This window comes from Macrotis lagotis, chromosome 7 (genome assembly GCF_037893015.1).
Source record: "Macrotis lagotis isolate mMagLag1 chromosome 7, bilby.v1.9.chrom.fasta, whole genome shotgun sequence".
NCBI classification, from domain to species: Eukaryota; Metazoa; Chordata; class Mammalia; order Peramelemorphia; family Peramelidae; genus Macrotis; species Macrotis lagotis.
The window spans coordinates 4,253,833-4,275,100 of NC_133664.1; the positions used below are offsets into that span (position 1 = coordinate 4,253,833).

General features: G+C 46.4%; 1 protein-coding gene across 4 annotated transcripts in view; it reads left to right on the forward strand.

Moving 5' to 3' along the window:
* PHF14 (PHD finger protein 14) overlaps window positions 1–21,268 on the forward strand; it is a 258,656-nt gene that overhangs the window by 176,812 nt on the left and 60,576 nt on the right. For 2 of the 4 annotated variants that reach the window (XM_074195388.1, XM_074195392.1), the window contains one exon: window positions 538–712. The exons of the other annotated variants lie outside the window; for them this stretch is intronic. In XM_074195388.1, the coding sequence (XP_074051489.1) occupies window positions 538–612 (75 nt within the window). In that variant the 3' untranslated portion in view covers window positions 613–712. Of the gene's footprint in view, window positions 1–537; window positions 713–21,268 lie in introns of those variants that run through there. 4 annotated transcript variants of the gene reach the window in all.

Here is a 21,268-nt window from a genome sequence, read left to right on the forward strand (position 1 = left end):
AGATTGTAAACCCACGCCGGCTTGACATGCTCATGTTTCCTATTTTAGACCTGACTGATCTTCAGATAACAGATGGTGGTACAAGTAATTGGGAAATGGGCAGACCTGTCAAGAAAATATGCTAGATGGGACCAGACGGCCGTGCCGCAGCACATAAAGTGTCTCTGAAGTTAGATTTATTATCTTTCATCAAATAGCAAAGGAAAAGTGTCTGTTCTCAAAAAAAAAGAGTGAGAACACTTTTCACAGCGCATCTTTTCAGAAGGCCTCTCGAGGACAGTGATGAAATATGTTCACTTTAAAGGCAGAACATGGTCAAAGAGTAGTATAGAAATGACACCCACCAGCACGCTGGGAAGACCGTCCAATTTCACCCTCCCGATTTTTGGAGTTCCTTGGAACTGAGTAAATAGGTATCAGCAGCTGTGATCATAGTGAGAGTGAGGGATTTCTGTAATCTAAGTAGAATTGGGAAGTTCTTGCTAAAATGTTCGCAAATACATAGAGCCATTTATTTTTTTAAATTCCATTCCACAGGAGGATGAAAATGAAGCGGAAAGAAAAGAGGCCCCCCAGGATCCTAGCCTAGAACAGAGACCCTCGAAGAAGTGACGGATTCCTGCGTAGCCGGGAGCGCTAGCAGCGTGGTAGTGGGTAGAATCTTTGTTGTTAAAGTTTCAGAGCGCTCTCAATAAAGCTGTCGAGAAGGGAATCTCATGCCGTGTCTGGATTTCTTTTCGTAATTCGTGCAGGTATTTCATCATTTTACTATCACATTTCTCCTACAGAGTTGGCCATCCCCACCTTTTCTTACATTTTTATTCTAATTCCTAGGATTAGGGCCTCCCCACCCCCCAAACCACCCTTCTGGACAGGAGGCCTATGGCGTCTTCCTCCACTCCTCTGGGAGCCCTTGAAGATCCCACCTTGAAGACTCAACAGCTGAGCCTGGAAAGGAGGAAGGCACTATCTGGCTTTGACTTCAGGCTTCCATGGGGGGCCATTTTGGGGTCACAGGGGAAGCTGCAAGAGCACCAGCGAGTCCCAGTTTAGGCATCTCCTTCAACTCCCCCCAAGCCCTGCAAATTCTCTAGAATGGGTGTCAGCCCCCACCCCCTTCCAACTGGCCAACACCACTGCCCCATGAGTTACACATTCAGATCTTGTCTCTGGCTTGCCTCTTGGATCCTGAGACCCCCAGGAGGCACATAACCCCCTGAGGTTACATACCTGTGATTGGACCCAAGTCTTCCCAGTCTTCATCTAGAGCTCTTTACCTTCTTCACCCAGAGGAAGCCAATTGCTTATCAGCACTTTGACTTTTGTCAGTGACTTGACTGGTTCAATTGGTCTAAGGTTGGGGTGGGGTCCTAAGAACCCACAAGTTGGATTTCTTCCTCTTGAGAGCATGTGTTGTGGGGTCATCCTATGTTCCCCAGCCCAGCTCTGAGGCCTGTGGAAAGGTGGCCTTAGACTTGGCATCAGGAAGAGGCTTTGACTCCAGCCTCAGATGCTCGGCCTCCCTCTCCTCATCCATGAAGGGGGATGCTCATGGGACTTAGCTCCTGGGGTGTTTGTGGAGATCAGATGAAACAGTCTGCTTTGCCGACTTAAAACTGCATCATAGCTGTTCTGTTCTTAGAAGATGGAAGGAGAGGAACTCACCCAATGCCTGCTTCCAAGAGGGCACGAGGTGTCAGGGAAGGGTGAGGGACATGGCAAACCTGCTACAGAAGCCACTGTGAGAACGGTGGGGTAGGTGGACAGCCAGGTCTGGCCGTGATTCTCGTCAGCCACCATCACCTCCCCCTCCTTGGGCCATCCCTGCCTACTTCTCTGACCCCCTGACCAGCTCCACGGAGCAGCCTCCACTCTTCTCCACCCAGGTTGGAAAGCCCTCCTGCTGTGAAAGGGCCTGTGGCCCGGGGGCCACAGGCTTCCCAAGCTGGGATGGAAGCCATCACCTTTACATTGGTTCAGCTGTTGTTGAAACTTAGCATTTTCCTTAATTATATAAATTATAATATATATAATTATATAAACCTTATTCCAGGGAGACTTGGGCTGAGAAAGAGCTGAAACTCCCAGTCAGAATTGAGGTGGCCACGGCCACCCATACAAACCTGGGGCCGTCTGTGAATGAAGGGAGATGCGAGGAGGTGCATCGGCCCTGCCAATATCCACCCTGTGGCCACTCTTGGTGGGGGGCAAGCCATTTCTCACTCATCACTCAAGCTCCTTTGCTTATCCTTTGTGGAGATTCCAGTGATGGTAGAATATGTCATTTTACATTAGTTTTCTGTCATTTCAAAGTTTATAGACTTCATTTTGGAAAAGTAGAGGCTCTGCTGTGATGGAGGAACTTCTGAACTTTCAGGAGCTGTCCTATTCTGAGTTTTTTCCAATAACTAAAATTTTCCAATATTTTGATGATTCCTGAACACTGATTCAGATCATGAAGGGGGATGACTGTGCACTGGCTTAGGGCAAGGGCTGGGAAGCTGGGGCAGCCAGGACCTGGACAGCCGAGCTTATCAGTAAAACCAAAGGGTTGGGCTCAGTGAGCCCTGTGGCCTGACCCCCTGACTCTGGAGTTTCATGGCCTTCCATCTGAAGCCACCACAAATCACGGCATCTTCCTAAAACAACCTCTTGTCCCTCTGGAGCCCACTCCAGAGTGAACCACGGCAAAATCTACCCTCCTCTATCCTGCTTTTAAACACGGGGGCTTGTTCTTGAGCAGGTTGCGAGGTAGCATCTGGGGAGAGGCCCATGGGGGTAGCTGGGCTTTCAAGTCCTGTCTTGTATGAACCCAGCGTCCTGTTGTCCACTGCTTACAGGGTTTGTCCTCGGCTCTCCTGATGTCCTTTCCTGCTGGGGATCATAGAGTTGGCCTGGGAGCCCAGAGGACAGAGGCCACCCTCCCTCCCTCTGACCCAGCCTGGCTGGGTGATCCTGCACACAACCGTCAGGGAGCTACCTCTCCCTCAGGCCCATGAGAGGCACTGCTACTCCACACACAATAGGCGGGGTCCATAGTTGGTGTGGTCTTTGGACTGAACTGCCCTTCTGCCTGAACCTTCTGAAAGCCAATTGTCAGAACGACTGTGTCTCCTCTCACTTTGGGGTGGGAGCACCTTGATGTTGCGTCATCCCTTCTCTGCCAGCCTAGAGTCCATGGGCCGCCTTCCTGTCAGGGGGGATCCCTCTAGCTGGCCCAGCATCAGGGCTTCCCTACTTTCTACACCCGGTCAGCTCCACTCCTTTTCTTTAAGGACCTCCCCTCAGGGACAACTTGTGCTCCATTTTTCTGGTAGAGGTTGTGTTGGGTGCCAGCTACAGCCCAATGGCACCGGCTGCACATCCTCATCCCCTTTGCTTTTGCTGTTGCCCTGATTCTAATGGCTTTTCATAAAAACCCCCTTGTAGGGAGACCAGAAGACCAGGAACAGTTGGGGATTGCTTAAAGCCCCGCATGGCCTTTTGAATGGGATCCAGCCTGCCCTCCTCCTGAGAATAACCAGGATATGGTCTTCTGGGGTAGGGGCTCCATCTTCACGTGTAGAAACTGGACAGACGAGAGTGTTCTCTCTGGCTCCACTGGGCAGTGTACCTGGAGGACTGACACATCAGCTCCTTTTTAGGTCTTTGGCAGGCAGGGAGTGAGAGGTGGGAGAGATTCTTTTCCTTAATAACTTATTCATCAGACCAAATAGTGACTGGTTTGCCAATGTGGGTGCTTAAGACTGTTTGCCCAGGAGGCTCTTTTTGGTGAAAGACTTTCTGGGGGTTGTGCTTAAAACTGTTAATGCTTCTGATGTGGGTATGCCCCTCCACTGAGGTAGGTCCCTACCCCTAGGAGTCAATCCTCTTCAGTGTCCTGACTTTGGATAGAGAACCCCTGCAAACAACTGGGCTGGTCCTCAGTCACTGTGTGGCATAGCCCTAGAGACCTAGGGACCCTATAGGGGGAAGGGGGTGTATTGTCATGGCCTGCTGGTGCTGCTCCCACAAGGATTCAGTCTGGGGCAGTGGTAAACAGACTCCAAAGCCAGGGAGGGGGGCTTCTACTGAGAGGGGTCCAGGAGGGGAGGGTGAGGCAAAGAAGATGACCAGCAGGCTCCAGATTCTCAGTTAAAGCCTGGAAGGGCTCAAGACCTAGCTAGATGTGGAGACTGATAACTGTGGAAGTGACATCCTTTCTCCAAGGTCTCATAGATTGGAACCCCATCCTCTGACTTAAAAACTGAAGTCGAGACCCTTGTCAGACTCAGCTGGCTGGTCAGCAAGCATTAATGAAGCTTGTGTCAAGATGCCTAAATGATTCCCGAGAGTTGGTGATTTTCATTTAAATGAATAAGTGAATCCAGGTGATCTGGGGGAAACCAGAGTGCTGAGAACCAGGGAGGAAGGAAAGGTTGGTTTGAGGGGACACCACCGAGTCCAGTCTGGAATGAAGATGATTCAGAGCTAGTGCCTGGATGGGGGAAGAAGGACTCTGGGGAGGTTCACTGAGGCCCAGAGGGGCCGATGGATGGCATCAGCTGACCCTACTATGGGGCCCATGCTCTCAGGTCAGAGGTATCGCTACTGGCAGAGGGGCTCATGGCATCAGCTGCCTAACTTCTATGAAGAGTGAAGGTTAATTAGAAACTAGCTCTTTTACGGGACCGAGAGAAAGCCATTCTTACCTAGTGATAAAGCAGCCCCGTCTCTCACCTCTGCTGACACTGTGGGGCCATAAGGGCAGGGAATGAACATCTCTCCATGGGGAGTCGATGTGTCCTCATTGCCGGCGTCAGCCTCATTATCTGCAGAGGAAGCTTGGGGACAAGTATGCGGCCCGCCATGCGTCTGATTTGTTTTAGGAGAACAATTAATTTCCTTGTTACGGGGCCTAAAAAGAGCAGCCCTGTAAAACCACTGAACCATGAAAGCCATTTCTGCAAGGGTTTTAAATTTGGGAACAGACTCATGAAATTTATAGCTCTGATGAGAGTCGCTTTGCCTGCAGTCAGAACAGAGCCAGATCATTGGTTTCCCAGCGGGCCACCATCATCTTCAGTAGGCACCGGGTGCCATTAACTCTTCAGAAGACCTCCATCGTCCCATTAGCATCAGGGAACCTCACTGTGAAGATGCTGTGGAAACCTTTGTCTACACCTGCAGCATGCTAAGGAGCCCAAGGGAGACCCCACCCCTCCCAAGATGCAGCCCAAAGCAGGGCTATTGACATTGCCACCATTTCTGAGTTCTGCACGGTACCCTGGGACCCCAGAGGCAACTCAGGATCATTGGATTGACACTCCCTTAAAACACAGGATTTCAAACATTGTTCCCATTGGACAGATGAGAAAAATGAGGCAAACCCTAACCATTTCCTTTTTTAATATTTAATATTTATTCTCATTTTGTACAAATAATGTTTTTATACATTAATAAAATATTCTTGTTTAAGAGTAAACAAAATACCGCCCAAATATAGACTCACTTGAACGATAAAGGGGAGAGAAAAAAAATTAAAATGAAAAAAAAATAGTAATAATTGTTGGTATGGCCGGGTGGCACAATGGACAGAGCACCAGCCCTGGAGCCAGGAGCACCTGAGCCCATATGTGGCCCTGTACAACCCAACAATCATCCAGCCATATGACATGCAAGCCACCCCAACCCCACTGCCCTGCAAAAACAAAAACCAAAATAAAACCCAAAATAAAATAAAATGGTAGTAATAGTAGGGGCGGCTGGGTGGCAGACAGAGCATTGGCCCTTGAGCCAGGAGCACCTGGGTCCAAATCCAGCCTCAGACACCCAATGATCACCCTGCTATGTAGCCCCAGGCAGGCCACCCAGCCCCATTTGCCCTGCACCCCCCCCCCAAAATAATAATGAAAAATGTGCTTCAGTCTTTGTTCCAACACCAACAACTCTGTTGCGGGTGGATCACATTCTTTATGATAAGTCCATCACAAAAGTTACTTCCATATTTTTCCACCATTGCCATTGCTGATCGCAACTCCCTCCTTTTGTATTTCTCCACTACCATGTACTATATTTTCTCTCTCCTTTCACTCTGACTCTGCTGTAGGGTAGCTGAGTGGTACAGCAGACAGATCCCTGGTCCTGGGGCCAAGAGGCCCCAAGCCCCCCAACCACCCCTTAGGCCCAGCATCCACCTGGCCCTGTGGTTCCCAATAGCTCATCCAATCCCAGCCCCTTGCAAGAAGTAAAAAAGAAAATGTGTTATATCTAACCACTCTCCCCCCCCATGGTCCATTCTCTCCTCCATCACTCACATACCCCCCCTTCCCCCTGTCCCCCCCTCCTTCTTACTCCAGATGCCTATACCCCATTGAGTATATATGCTGTTTCCTCTCCTAGCCACCTCTGATGAGAGCAAAGACTCCCTCATTAGCCCTTGTCTTCCCCCCTTCCATATCATTGGAATAGCTCATTGTAATAAAGAAAAATCTTATTATATTAAATATCTTAGCCTATTCCCCCTCTCCTTTTTCTTTCTCCCATTACATTTCCCTTTTATCTATTGACTCCATTTTTACACCATATTTTATCTTCAAATTCAGCTTTCTCCTGTGCTTCATCTATAAAAGCTCCTTAAGCTTCATGAGTATTATCAGTGTCATTTTTCTATGCAAGAATACATGCAGTTCATCATCATTAAGTCCCTCATATTTTGCCCTTCTCCAATCTCTATGCTTCACCTGAGTCCTGTATTTGAAGATCAAACCTTCTGTTCAGCTCTGGCCATTCCAACAGGAACATTTGAAATTCCCCTGGTTCATTGAAAGTCCATCTTTTTCCCTGGAAGAGGACATTCAGTTTTGCTGGGTAGTTGATTCTCGGTTGCATTCCAAGCTCTTTTGCCTTCTGGCATATTATATTCCAAGCCCTACAAGCTTTTAATGTAGCTGCTGCTAAGTCCTGTGAGATCCTGACTGCAGCTCCATGATATTTGAATTGTGTCCTTCTGGCTGCTTGTAATGTTTTTCTCTTTGACTTGGGAGTTCTGGAACTTGGCTATAACATTCCTAGGGGTTGGTTTTTTTGGGGTCTCTTTCTCTGGGGGATCGGTGGATTCTCTCCATTTCTATTTTGCCCTCTGCTTCTAGTATATCAAGGCAATTTTCCTGTAGTAATTCTTTGAAAATGATGTCAAGGCTCTTTTCTTGATCATGACTTTCAGGTATTCCAATAATTTTTAAATAATCTTTCCTAAATCTGTCTTCCATATCAGTTGTTTTTTTCAATGAGATGTTTCACATTTTCTTCTAATTTTTCATTTTTTTTTTTTTGGTTTTGAAGTAATGAGTCCTGATTTCTCATAAATTTGTCAATCTCTCTGAGTTCTATTCTTTGTCTGAAGGATTTGTTTTTCCTCAGGGTTTTCTTATCTCTTTTTTCCATCTGGCCAATTTTGCTTTTTAAAGCATTCTTCTCCTCCATAACTTTTTTGAACTGTTTTATCCATTTGACCTAAGCTGCTTTTTAGCATGCTATTTTCTTCAGCATGTTTTTGGATTTCCTTGACTAGGCTGCTGACTTCATTTTCATGTTTTTCCTGCATCTCTCTCCTTTCTTTTCCCAGTTTTTCTTCTAACTCCCTCATTTGATTTTCAAAGTCTTTTTTTGAGCTCTATCATAGCCTGAGCCCAATTTCTGTTTTTCTTGGAGTCTTTAGATGCAGGAGCTTGTGTTTCCTCATCTTCAGACTGAGTATATTGATCCTTCTTGGGATCATAGATAATGTATTTCTCAGTGGTGTTCTTTTTTCTCTGCTTGCTCATTTTCCCAGCCTAAGCCTGTTTTGGGGGTGCTTCCTGAGTTTTTGGGACACTCCCACAAGGGTCTCAGTGTGTGAGGCTCTGTCCTCCCTCCTGGTCTGTGAAAGACTATATGTGCCCCCCTCTGTTACGGAGCTGAGGTGGAGGGGGCCCTTACTGTTCTATGGGGTGGGGCCTAGACTGTGATCAGGATCTGAATGTGTTCAGATCCCCAAAGTCCTGTTCCAGGAGCAGAGGACAGCAGTCTCTCTTCACTCCCCTCCCTCAGCTCAATTGGCTCATGCCCTGGGGGTTCCTGCTTACTGGCTTATGTTTCCTGCATCTGGAATGCAGTGGCCATGCTGCTAGCTGTGTGCCCTGAGGGTTGGACTTCACATGCTAGGTCTGACAGAGGTCCCCCTGCTGTTCACCCAATTTGTGCCCGGCGCTCCCTGGGGTGTAGCTCAGGAAACTCCCCCACTGCTGTGTGCTGCAGCTCCCAGCACCCTGGGGCTGCTTCTGGGAGGCTGAAGTTCTTTTGTTCTGGTGGGTTGCCCCTCCAACCCCAGGGAGCAGAGCCTTTCTGCTCTTTTCCAGGTTACCTTGAGTAGGAGAACTACATCACTGGATCCCTCTGTGGGTTCTGTCTCTCGAAAATTTAAAGTCCTTAGTTTCGAAGATTTATGAGACAGCGCCTAAAACAGGATCTGCTCTTGTCGCCATCTTGGCTCCGCCCCCCAAACCCTAACCATTTCTAACACTAATTCCAAATTTATGTACTCTCAACTGCACCCTTTGGGCCACTAAACAATCTTTTTATTCTTTCCCAATTGACTTTCAAACCTCCCCCCCACAAACCTCCTGTGTCCCCCTTAGCTGACAACCTTGTCTCAAATGTGAGCCCCTCCTTTTCTCTTCCTCCTCCTAGATCAGCAAGAAGTCTTCTGCCCCATCTCCCCCGTGCTTCATCTCACACTATAAGATGACCCTTCTCCTTGCCAAAGCAAATGCCTCTACATGCTCAAGAGATGCTGTGGAGAGTATTCTAGACTTGGAAGACCTGAGTTTGAATCTTTTTAAAATTTTTTAAATATTTTATTTGATTTCCAATTGCATGCAATAGCAGTTTCTACCTATCATTTTCTGTAAGGTTTTGAATTTTACAGTCTTTTATCCACTCTCCCTTCTCTCCTCCATCTCCCCACAGAAGGCAGTCTGTTAGTCTTTACATTCTTTCCATTGCTATACATGGATTGAAATTGAATGTGTTGGTAGAGAAATCATATCCTTGAGGAGAAAATAAAATATCAGAGACTGCAAAATTATGTAGTACATAAGACACTTTTTATATAAAAAAATAGACTTTGATGCTTGTTCAAACTCCACAGTTCTCTCTCTGGATACAGATGGTATTCTCCATCACAGGTGTTCTAAAATTGTCCCCGATTATTGCATTGATGGAATGAGCAAGTCCAATAAGATTGATCATTACCCCTATGGTGTTGTTAGGGTATACAGTGTTCTTCTGGTTCTGCTAATCTCACTCAGCATCAGTTCATGCAAATCCCTCCAGGCTTCCAACTTCAAATCTAACCTCATATACTTAGCAACATGTGACCCTGAGTAAGTCATCCAGCCTCTGCCTGCCTCAGTTTTCTTCTTGAAAAATAGAGATAACAAGAAAAAATAATTGTGATGCTCTTAGGAAACCTTTCAGGACCTTACAAGTGAAATCATGATTTTCCTTACTTAGCTTCACCTCAGCCCCTTCACTAATCATGGAAATACAAGGTTTTAGGTTTGGAATTTTCTTGTGACCATCTGATCAAGAAGGAAAATTATCCAAAGGAGTCTCCCTAGTGACACACATACCGAGCCACTGTCCCACCTGTGTTGCATGAATCACCTAGGAGAGACATTGTCATGAGGACCTTTTGGACCTTAGCATTCCTGATTCCCTCAGATGGTTCCCACATCCAAGACCCCCAGGCCCTGCATCCACTGCCTTCGCCCGCCCCAACACTCATTAGCTTCTCAGTGTGTTTCATTCGAAGGTCTGAGACCTGATAAGGAGGGAGGAGGGGGCCAGTACCTCCCGGTCCCAGAAGCTTTAAGCCTCTAATGCAGCCCTAGATTGCATGGAAGTATAGGGTCGGCTTGGTACCCTGCTGACTCCATGGAGCCAGAGGTCCACTAAGGTTCTCAGGTCTTTTTCAGAACAACTACCATCAGGTCAGGGCTTTTCCATCTCCTGTTTGTTTGATTGCTTTTCAGATCTAAATTCACAACTTTACACGGATCCCTTTTCCTGCTGCTGCTTCCGCTGCTTCTGTTCTTTGTTGCTACATTTTTGTCAAGCTTGCCATTACTGTTACTATTGTTGTTATTTTTGTCATTACTGTTAGTTACAGTTGCCATTTTTGCTATTCTTGCCGCCACTGTTACTGTTACCACTTGTTGCTACTGTTGCCCTTTCCCTTGTTCTTGCTGTTACAGTTCCTATTGCTGTCGTTCTTCTTGTTACAGTTGCTACTTGTTGGCGCGGCGGCTGGTTTGTTGTTACTATTCGTTGCCACTGTTGCTGTTTTTAGTCTGTCGCTGTTACTGTTATGACTTGGATGTTGCTGTGGCTACTCCTGTCCTGTGGCTGTTGCTGCCCATTTTTTCTGTCACTCTTGGTTGTCGTCATTACTCCTACACTCTCTGCCTTCACATTCTAAAGCGATGTTGGATTGAAATGACTCCCCACCACTGCCACTGCACAAACCCGTCATCCATCGAAGGGTCGACCATCGTCCCATAACCTGTGCTAGGGCTGAATTATTTCTTCTTTTCTCTGACTTTGTTAAAAGTCATGTTAGATACTCAAAAATGATGTAAAAAAGAATCAGAGGCTGAAAAGACCTCTAGAGGTAATGATAGGAGAGAGGAGTTATCAGGCTCATTCTCCAGTGTCCAGGCATCTTGTCTGCCGTGTGTGTGTGTGTGTGTGTGTGTGTGTGTGTGTTTGGGGTTGTCCCTCTTTAAAATCTAGACTCTATCTATCTCCTTTAGGCTGCTCTCTTGGATGCCTCACCCCACCCCACCCCCGCCCAAGGATCCAGGCCTGGAGGGGAAGTTTTGGGAGGCACAAGGGCTGTGGCCATCACACATCCCACTCCACCCATTCTAGCTGCCTATAAAAATAATCAACTGTAAAAAGAAGAACCCTGGAATCCAGGTCTCCTGTTGGGTTTCTTATATGAGGAGGCACTCACACATCCTTGGGGAGTTCAGCCCAGTGCCCACAATCCTTCTAGACAATGATGCTGGTGATACATCTACCCAGTTTTCAGCCATTGAAGTAGTGAGAGAGAGGCCTTGAGGAATGCCCAGAATCACCATCATGCTAACCTGAAGGCTGCTCTGCCAAGAGCCATGAGGGGTGGGACAGCATTGATTCTGTTGTCTCAGTCACCTGACTTCCGGACATTATACTTGGCTGAACTTTGGAACTGCAGGTAGGCATGGCCATATTTCCCCTCTTCCTGCCACCTTCCAATCCTTGTGCCTAAATAATTCACCTCTCCTTGACACAGAGGCCTTGAAATACGAGGTCTTCCCTGCACTTTGGTCGATTCATGTATGTGTGCAAAAATCAGCCAATCCATGATGGGGGGGGGGGTGAAGCAGAGGCTTCTATTCTGTCTCCTTGGAACAAGGAGTGATTCAGGTTAGAGATGCTGTCAGCCTTTTGCTGCTTAGAGAGCTGCAGGCCCCTCCCACCACTACATAGCCTTCTCTTGGAGAACACAATAACTCCAAAGAGGCATTCTCAAGTCATGGAGAAGGGGAAGAGTCATGGCATTTAAGGCAAAGCAGACCTTTAATGGTGGACAGCAGCAGTTGGAAATGATGATGTTAACCAGGAAATGTTCTCAGCATTGCAAGAGATGAATTCACCATTATGGGCACCCTTTGAGTTTTCAAATTCTGTGTCTTTACAGGTTCCAGGCCATTTTGACCCATGTGCTCCCATAGGTCCTCTAAGAGGGATTCCCCACAATGTGCTAGAAGCCTCCTTCAAAGGGGATCCTTCCAACACACTAGAGACCTCTTCAGAAGAGAACTGACCCTGACCCCCCCAATACACACATGCTCAAGGCCTGTTTGTTTGGCTGGGTAGTTATACCTTGTTCTAGCCTGGTAATTGGTCTGTCTTCTCTTCTGGTCTTTCATCTCTTGCCCACTTCTTGCATAGAAATTGTCATGGCAACCCTGAGGTTCTCCATGCTCTCTCTTTTTTTTAGGTTTTTGCAAAGCAAATGGGGTTAAGTGGTTTGCCCAAGGCCACACAGCTAGGTAATTATTAAGTGTCTGAGACTGGATTTGAACCCAGTTACTCCTGACTTCAGGGACCATGCTTTATCCACTGCGCCACCTAGCCACCCCTCCTTGCTCTTTTGAGTGCCTGGTACCTGGGCTTCTCTGGCTCAGGCCACACTGATGCTGAGTGAGATGAGCAGAACTAGAAGAACACTGTATATCCTAACGGCACCGTAGGGGTGATGATCAATCTTATTGGACTTGCACTGAGTAGGGAGTGAGGTTGTTTTTGCTACCATAGATATTGTTACTGCTTTCTTGAATTCCCTTCTCATGCAATCCAGCAGTCACCAACTATTGAGTGCCTACTGTTTGCTGAGCACCCCAAGCTGAGTCCTTGGGGACAAAGGCCTGGCCTCTGAATCAAGGAGAGATAAGGGTCTGCTGTAGGGACAACCAAAAGTAATCAGATGGGGAGCTTAGAAGGATGCAAAACAGTCACCCAATGTTACATTGGTGAGGGAAATCAGGGAAGCCTTCCTGGAGGTGTCATCTAAAGTGACTTTAAGGGATGAGGATGCATTCCTTTAGGAGGCAAGAATTTAGGGGTAGGAGGGAGGCATTTCTAAGCATAAGTTTTAAAGTGATCCAAGTCAACTGAGGCAGGAAAACACAGAGTGAATCTGAAGGATAGGAACAACTCACATCAACTGAGAGGGAGGACGTGGAGATGGCTGAAAAGAGAGGATGTTGTGAGTTTGTGGAAGATCGGGAAAAGCAACTTGCACTGGCCTTGGTGACCATCACTAGGCAGCCAAAGAGCAGAGTGAAACAGCCAGATCTGTAAACCTGGAAAACTAAATTGTAGGTGTAGTGGGAAAGGAAGGAGGTTTTGCTTCTGTGTTTCAAATTCCAGCTCTTTGGTGTGGCTCAAGATTCTGGTATCAGGGTAGTGCCCTGCCCAGACATTCCATGGGCAACTCACTCATCTGATGATTGAGCCATCTTTCAGCCGTCAGATCCCAGCATGAAGCTATGTTTATCACTGGATAACTAGCTTTTCTGGAATTCACCAGCTCATGCTCAGAGTCAGGCTATGGCCCCTGAACCCCATAGCGCTGTTATTAATGAAATAAGCTCTTTGTTGTCAATGAACCCCAGGGCTCATCATCCTTCTCTTGTCCCTATTATTCATGGGTTGACCCTGGGGAGGTTTTCTCCAGGTTACTCTTGGACAGATACATAATAAAATGCACAGTGACTTGCTACCTACCCACAATTGCCATGAAATCCATGACAACCAAATGAGAATGTTCTTCCCCATCTCACAAGTCCCCTCTTTTCCCATTGGGTGACTTGGCTGCTCTCTGCAATTCACCCAGGTGCATTCAGTATCCCAGCCTGGATAGCTCATATTTCATAATTTGTGGGTGGGGGATATTCCTGCTTCCAATTCATGCTGACACTGAGACCTTCTCCCCCTGTGTCCCCCAAAGGAAACAAATATTTGTCAGTCCAGGAGGGCTGCATCCTCATCCTTTCCAGCTGCCGGTCACCCAAGCTGTTGAGCACACAGACTGCAATTCATGGATGGATGACATTAGAGGCAGAGCTGGACTTGCATTCAGATGAGATCACATTTGAGGGACTAAGAGGCAAAGGGCTCCAGTAGGCTACTGTTTAAAAGAAACCAGCAAAGGGCAACTGCATTTGCCTGCCTCGAGATTGAAGAGATGCTTTGAAAAGCAATTGAGAAGTAATTCATAAGGGAGCAAACAGTGAGTTACTCACATTAAATTCATTTTTCTTCCCAGTCTCCTTGTACTCATGATGGGAAAGGAGATTTACCTAAAAATGTACCCCATGTTCCAGGGGAAGCAAGTGGCTCGAAGGGGTGGGAGGGGGCAGCCAGGAGCCTGAGGCTGCCAGACTTTCTTGGCTTGATGGGTTACCCTGGTCACACTTCCTAAGTCTGTGAATTAACTACCTTGTTTTTAGGGAGAGTGAACAATCAATCCGTCAACATTTATTAAGGCACTGGGATAAGTTCTAGGGTCCAAAAGGAGACAAAAAACAGTTCCTGAGGGGTGACTAGGTGGCACAGTAGATAGAGCACCAGCCCTGGAGTCAGGAGTACCTGAGTTCAAATTCGGCCTCAGACACTTAATAATTACCTAGCTATGTGGCCTTGGGCAAGCCACTTAACCCCATTGCCTAAAAAAAAAAAAAAAAAAACCAAAACAACAAAAAACAGTCCCTGCCCTCAAGGAACTTACAGTTTAATGAAGGAGAAAATATATACCCACATATAATAAAGAGAAAATTATTAACTGAGAGAAGGTACTACAAAGAAGATGGGATTAAGTTTTAATTTGGGAGTTAAAGAAAGCCAGAAATGTTAGTAGATGGAGCAGGGGAGGGAGAATGTTCTAGACCTGAGGGACAGCCAGAAAAAATGCCCAGAGTCAAGAGATGGAGGGTCTTGTTCATGGAACAGTCACTAGGTCCAAGAGGGCATGTTGGAGAAGGCTGGGAAGTTAAGAGGAAGTGGTTCACAGGCAAATCTGAACATTTTCTATCTGGTTCTGGAGAGGAGAGGGAAACCTTGGCATTTATTGAGTAGGGAGTGAAATGTTTGGATCTTCATTTTAAGAAAAATCACTTTGGCAGCCTAATGGAGAATGGAATGAAATAGGGAGAGATGTGAAGCAGATAGAGCACTAGCAGCTGCTGCAATAATCCTGGCATGAAGTGGTGACAATCTGACCTTCAGTGTTGGTAGTGTCAGAAGAGAGAAGGGGGCATATGTGAGAGATGGACAGCTCTTGGCAACAGTTTGTATATCTGGAGTGGCCTAATGAAGACTCAAAGCTGACTCCTAGTGAAGTCTGGAGTTTGGAAGTGAGCAGAGAAACTGGGATGGGAAGGATATATTTGGGAATCATCAGCACAAGAGATGGTCATTGAATCTATGAAATTACCAAATGAGCATGGTCGACCCTGGCAACTGTAATTGCTCAGGGGGGTGCTTTCACTCAAATTGCTGCCCCCAGGAACCCTGACCAGCTAATGGCAAAGTGTGGTGGCAAGAGATGGTTAAGAGAGAGTAAACTTTCATGGATCACATTAAGATTTGCAGAACACTTTTCCCAAGTGCTCTCCTTTGATTCTCAGAACCCCAAAGGTCACACAGCTCTTGAGTGTCTCAGGCAAGATTGGAATGGAACTATAGAGAATTGAATATTACATTGATATATCTAATAGCCATCTTTATTATATACTATATAAAATGTAGAAATGTACACAAAATCTGTAGAAATGCACACACACACACACACACACACATTCACATTCTAGATAAAGAAACGTGTGCAACATGGGAGACACTGACATGGGACCGAGTGCCCAGTAGGCTGTGCTCTAATTGCATAGCAGAATTGTAGTAACTGAAAAGTACAACTGGGCTGTGCAGATTTAGAGAATCCACCCAAATGTTCACCTGGTCTATTGGCACCCAACCTGTGGAAGTACCTTCTGAGCTCACATTTGATTGGACACTGGACCTTGACTCTACCATAATGGTGTCCTTTTGGTCCTCTGAGAACAGACAGCAGCCACAGGCTGTTGAAATCTACAGAGCATACATCTCTCCATACAAACACATATATGCAATGCACATATATGTACACATCCACCCATGTTTATATAACCCTACTTTTGGAAGCTTTAAGCTCTCTGACACCAATGATCTTCCCACAGTGGGGTGGGGGGGCAAAAATTGAACCTGAATTGAAAACTATTCTCTGGTCATTCTCTGAATTGTTAACCAGGACACCTTCTTAGGGTAGCAAAAGTCTTTCATTTGCACTCTGTTAAGTTGGCATTGGACAAACTGCCACAGCCAGTATTTGTCTGGACTAGAGAAGTGGGACTGCAGCCTTGGGAGGATGGGTTCTTGGCTTCTAGGCCTGTGACTGTGGGACCTTAGATAAGTCACTTGATTTTCCTGGAATTTTCTGTCTTCCTTAGTGGAGGGGATTTGACCAGTAAAGTCAGCCAGTAAGAAGTTCAGTGGGCATGGCACCACTCCCCCCCTTCAAGCTCCTGCTGCAACCTCCTATCTACCCTGCTTGTGTCTTGTGTGTATGTATTCATTAGACAGTAAGTTCCTGGTGGACAAGACTGGCTTTGTCTTTTGTGTTCTGATCAACTAACCCAGTGTCTGGCACCAGAATAGGCACTTAATCATGTTAATTGATTGATTGAGAGAGAGTTCAGGGTTCTCATGGGGAAGAGTCTAGATTTGTAATCAGGGGTCTAGATCCCAGGCCCATCTCTGCCAGTTATTAACTTGGATTGGTCATTTGTCCTTTGAGGTGCTTTTAGGTCTCTGTCCTATGAGCAGTCAAATGTCTCTTGTAGGAAGGAGATAGGGGCTGCTCTGTGACTTGATGCCTAGTCTGGCAGACCCTGTCTGGGTAACCTTGTTTGTAGCCACAGCTTTTCTTTCTAATGTTAACCAACCATCTCCTTCAGGATTCATTCTAGAACTTTCCAAGGAATTATGCCTGCCTGATAGGAAGTTGAGCTGCCAACTCTCTTCTCTCCCATCAGTCCTTCCTCTTCCTTCCATTGTTTTTCAGATGTCCTTGACTAGGACTCTGCAATCACATTTGTGGTTCCTCAGGAGGCGAGATTGTGTTCATCCAGCCTTGACTTCATGGAGGGAGGAGTTCTCTAACTATTGCTCTCCTTAACTATTTTGGACAACAATTCTCATTAGTCATTTTTGTTGTCAGGTGATAGAATGAATAGAACCCTGCACCCAGTCACAAGACCTGAGTCTAGATCCAGTCTCTGGCCAACTCTTGTCACCTTCTCTGCCTCAGTTTCCTCAACTATAAAAATTTAGAAAATAATATCATTTCCCTCTTAGGGTTGTTGTGAGGAAGGATCAAATTAGATATCTGTCAAGTGGTCAGCCTAGCACCTAGCATATAGGTACTTGATAAACACTTCGACCCTTCCCTCTCCTCCTTTCCTATCATTCTGGTTTTTTTCTTATTGCTATTTTATTTTTCCAGTGACTTCTTATGAAAGTTTTTCAGCATTCATCCACATGCATATTCATAAGTTACATAATTTTCTTCCACTTTCCCTTCCCCTCTCCCCTCAGTGGTGAACAGTCTGTTAACATTGTGCATATACATTTGTGTTCAACATGTTCACATAGTAGTTATTTTCTGTATGAGGAATTAGGACTAAGGGAAAAGAAAGAAAACCATAAAAGACATTTTTAAAAAGTGATTAATTCAGATTTTGTAGTTTGGTTTTTGTTTTATTTGGTTTTGGTTTTTTTCTTCATCTGGACACGAATAACATAGTCCACAGTAGATCTCCCAGGATTACCTAGCTCTCTGAACTGCTGAGAGGAGCTGCATCCATCAAAGTAGATCAACCCAAAATGTGTATAATGCTCTCTTGGTTCTGCTCTCTTTACTCAGCATCAGTTCATATAATTCTTTCCATGCTTCTCTAGTGTCCAACCATTTGTGGTTTCTTACAGAACAATAGTATACCATAATATTCACATACAATGTCTTCCTTCTTCAGAGAACTTTCACCCCATTGCCATTTACCATCCCTCCTGCTCCCCAAGTGACCATTTAATACTCTGTATCCCCCCCCCATGTAATTCTGGTTGTCCTTGGCCTTCCACACCAGCACCATCTCTCCCTCTGAGTACTCACACTTACAACCTGAAGCCCCAGGTTTTGTCCGGTCCATTCCCTGCCCTTCCTTCCCTTATCTGAAGAAGGTCTAAATCTGTAGGTGAATGCTCTGAGATCCACATGGGTCTCCTCTGATGTGCCTGGTTTTCTTTCATGTCTAGAATTTCATTCTGGAGAACTTCCCCTTTCTTCAATACAGGCCAACTTCCCCTGTGGAATGACAGTTTAACCTTTTGATGAACCCTACTTTTAGCTTCTATTCCTCCTGTATTATAAACCCTGGAAGGGACTGGCCAGTGTCTTCTAAAGTTCCCACCCATTGTTTTCACACATACAAATGTGCACACATACACACACAACATTTTCACACTTCCATATACACACACATATATACTCATATATGTACACTCACATACACTCCAGTTCCTGAGAATTAGGTCCTGAATATGGTTTCTGTGACTATTTATAGTTCAATTATGTGTCCTTCTGGAATATCCATCTTCTAAATCCATTTCCTACATCCTAACATTGACTCCTTTTCCTTTTAAAGGATGAAATTATGATCCAGGTGAGTCAAGAAGCTACCAGATGCTCTCGTTGCTCTTGGTGGTATGAGTGAGGGCATCAACAGAGGTCTGAATAACTGGTCAGTGTTGGGTCAGGTCTGTCACCCAGCTCCCCAGCTCCTCCTCAGCTTTTCCCCCTTCTGCTTCCCAGGGACCTTCTCCCAGGAGGTTTCCACCATGCTTTCCCACTCTCCTTCTTGGATTTCCCCCCAAGAGTTGTTTCCTTTTTGTCCAATGTAAGTTAATCCCTTTGTTTTCAAGGTTTCCCTGCTCTCTAGCTCTTCTGTCTTTTTTTTTCTTTTGGAATAAGCTAGGCCCCTTCAGGTCATAAGCCAGTTGTGAGTTTTAGCCTATCAAGTTTCAGTGATACCCAGGCAATAAACTTTCCCTTCCTTTGGTCAGGTCTCTAGCCAAACCTTTGGGCATTTCTGTCTAGACTCTTCTTTCTTGGCTTTTGGGCCTGTGAACTTTGCATATCTTGGGCTCATTGGATGTTTCTCCTTCATTGTAGCTGCTCTCACCAGCATCCATTTCAGGGGATCCCCCAAGCGGGTTTCTTCCTTCATCATCCTTTTTATTTTTAGTCTTTTGTACCAGTGAGCCTCACTCCTCACACCTTTCTGTACCAATGACCCTCACACACAGGAAGCAAATCCGTGTATTGTAAACAAGAGGACACAAAGTGTGTGGAAGACCAGCCAAGTGAGCCGGTGTGGATCCCAGGAGACTGCCCTGCCCCTTGTCAGAGTCTCCGTCTCGGCAGCACCCACTTCTCTCAGTTCACAAAATAAGAAAAATCAATGTCTCCTTGAGTACTTTTCCAGGTTATAAAGGGAAAATTGTTCCTTTGGGTTATTTTACCTTAATAAAGATTCCCCAACATTACAGCATGAAAAAAAAATTCTGATTCCAGCAAGGGGCCCTGGATGGCTCGCTAGTCAGAAATGAGGCCGTCTGGGCAAGGACCTGCTAGACTCAAGCTCACAAGTGAAGACCAGTTGGTCTGCACACAGCAATCAGAGAGAAAAACAAATCAACCCCACTTGTTTAAGTGAGTGTGTGTGTGTGTGTGTGTGTGTGTGTGTGTGTGTGGTATGGTATAGTGTGTGTTTGCATTGTGTGTGTGTGGTGTATGTGGTGTGTGTTGGTGTGGGGTGTATGTGGTACAGTATGGTGTGTGTTTGCAGTGTGTGTGGGTGTGTGTCTGTGGTGTATGGCATGTGGGTGTATGTATGGTGGGTATGTGGTGTGGCATGGTGTATGTTCAGTATGTGTACAATGGTATGTGTGTAGATTATATGCAACATGAACACATGTGTGCACACATGTGAACCCCATTTTTGTCCATTGTGGTATCTGAACAGCTTTTGCTGAATTTCCCAGTTGTCACTGGTGACATCATATGCGATGGGCAGAAGCCAGACACTAAGCTCCAAATTTCAACTACCTGAAAGACAAGGCTGAGGCTGCCTCTGGTGCTGGCATGACTGGCCTGGCTGCTAGTCTTCCCACTCCCCCATGCCCCCAGGTCCATCCTGTGCCACTGGCAGAACAAGTCCAGTCCATCTTCCAAGTGACATCAAGAAGGTGCTTGAAGCCAAGACTTCCCTCCCCCCTTCCCCCAACCTCTGGGTCAAACATCCTCATTCCCTCCTTACATGGATGTCCTCCTTTGAATACCATCCAGCTTCCTCAAATGGGGTCCTCACAACTGAATACAGAGCTCTCCATGGGTGCTACTGAGACCAAATACAAGGACCACTCACTGAGAGCAGGGCAGGAGAATGGATAGAGTGCTGGGCCTCAGATTAGGACCACCAACCTTCAAGTCCTGCCTCTGACACTGACTATGTGACCCTAGTCAAGTCATTGCAGTGTCCTAAGCCCAGGCTGCTCTCCAAGGCTACAGAGAAGGTACAGGTGGACATTAATATGAGCCCTCCTGAAAGCTTCCCAGGTCCACTTTCCATCCCTCTCCCTAAAGACCCCCAGACTCCTGCTGAGTCATGGCTGTCTGGTCCTCACCATCTTGTTCTTTAGCTTCACGTGGTCTGGAAACCAGTTCCTGGGGTTTGTGATGAAGCATAAATCACGTGTGGATTGTATGTCTAGAAGTGTACGCCTCCATAAGAAGCTGATGTGGGATCTGGGTCTGCCTGTGGCATGGTCTTGGCAGGGTCCATGGGAGTGGCTCCTGGAATGTTGGCTTTGCCTCTAGGGAGAGCCTCGGTTTTGGGGATGTGTGAGGAGGACAGAGATTTAGGGAAACTGCAGATTGGGCATGTAGGCTCATTAGTAGGCTTGACAACCCTGGCCTACTGTCCTCCCTAATGATGGATTGTGGGAGCTGGGGACAGAGAAGACAGAATCAGATGCTCTTATCTGAAAAGCAGCAGTTGAGCCCCAATAACCTCCACATGGGCAAAGTTGGTACCCGGGGGCCTGGAAGGAAGCTGGCTGACCACAGCTAGAGCAGTAGCTTGTGGCCTGGGGAGAGAGCTCTGGTGAACTCTAGGAGAGAGCTCCCACCAAGTAGATATTTCCTGTTAATTTCATTAATTCTTCTTTGGGCCTGGTCATTCAACCCAATCAGAATCTGTTTTTCATCCCTTCAATAGCTCAGAAAGGGGTTGGCAGCAGTGCTGCAGAAGAGGGTGATTCTAGAGCCAGCCCTGGCGGGGGGGGTCACACCATGTCCATCAGATGGGGCTGGTGGCCATCTGGCCTTGAGGTTTGCCCCACCCAAGGACAAAGTGCTCCTTACACTTTAGAATCTTGGGTGAATGGTTTATTCAGCCTGTGATGGTTATGCTTTAAAGGAGCAGCTAGGTGGTGTCATAGTGTACAGAGTGCCAGGCCTGCAGCTGGGAAGTTTCTTTCTGAG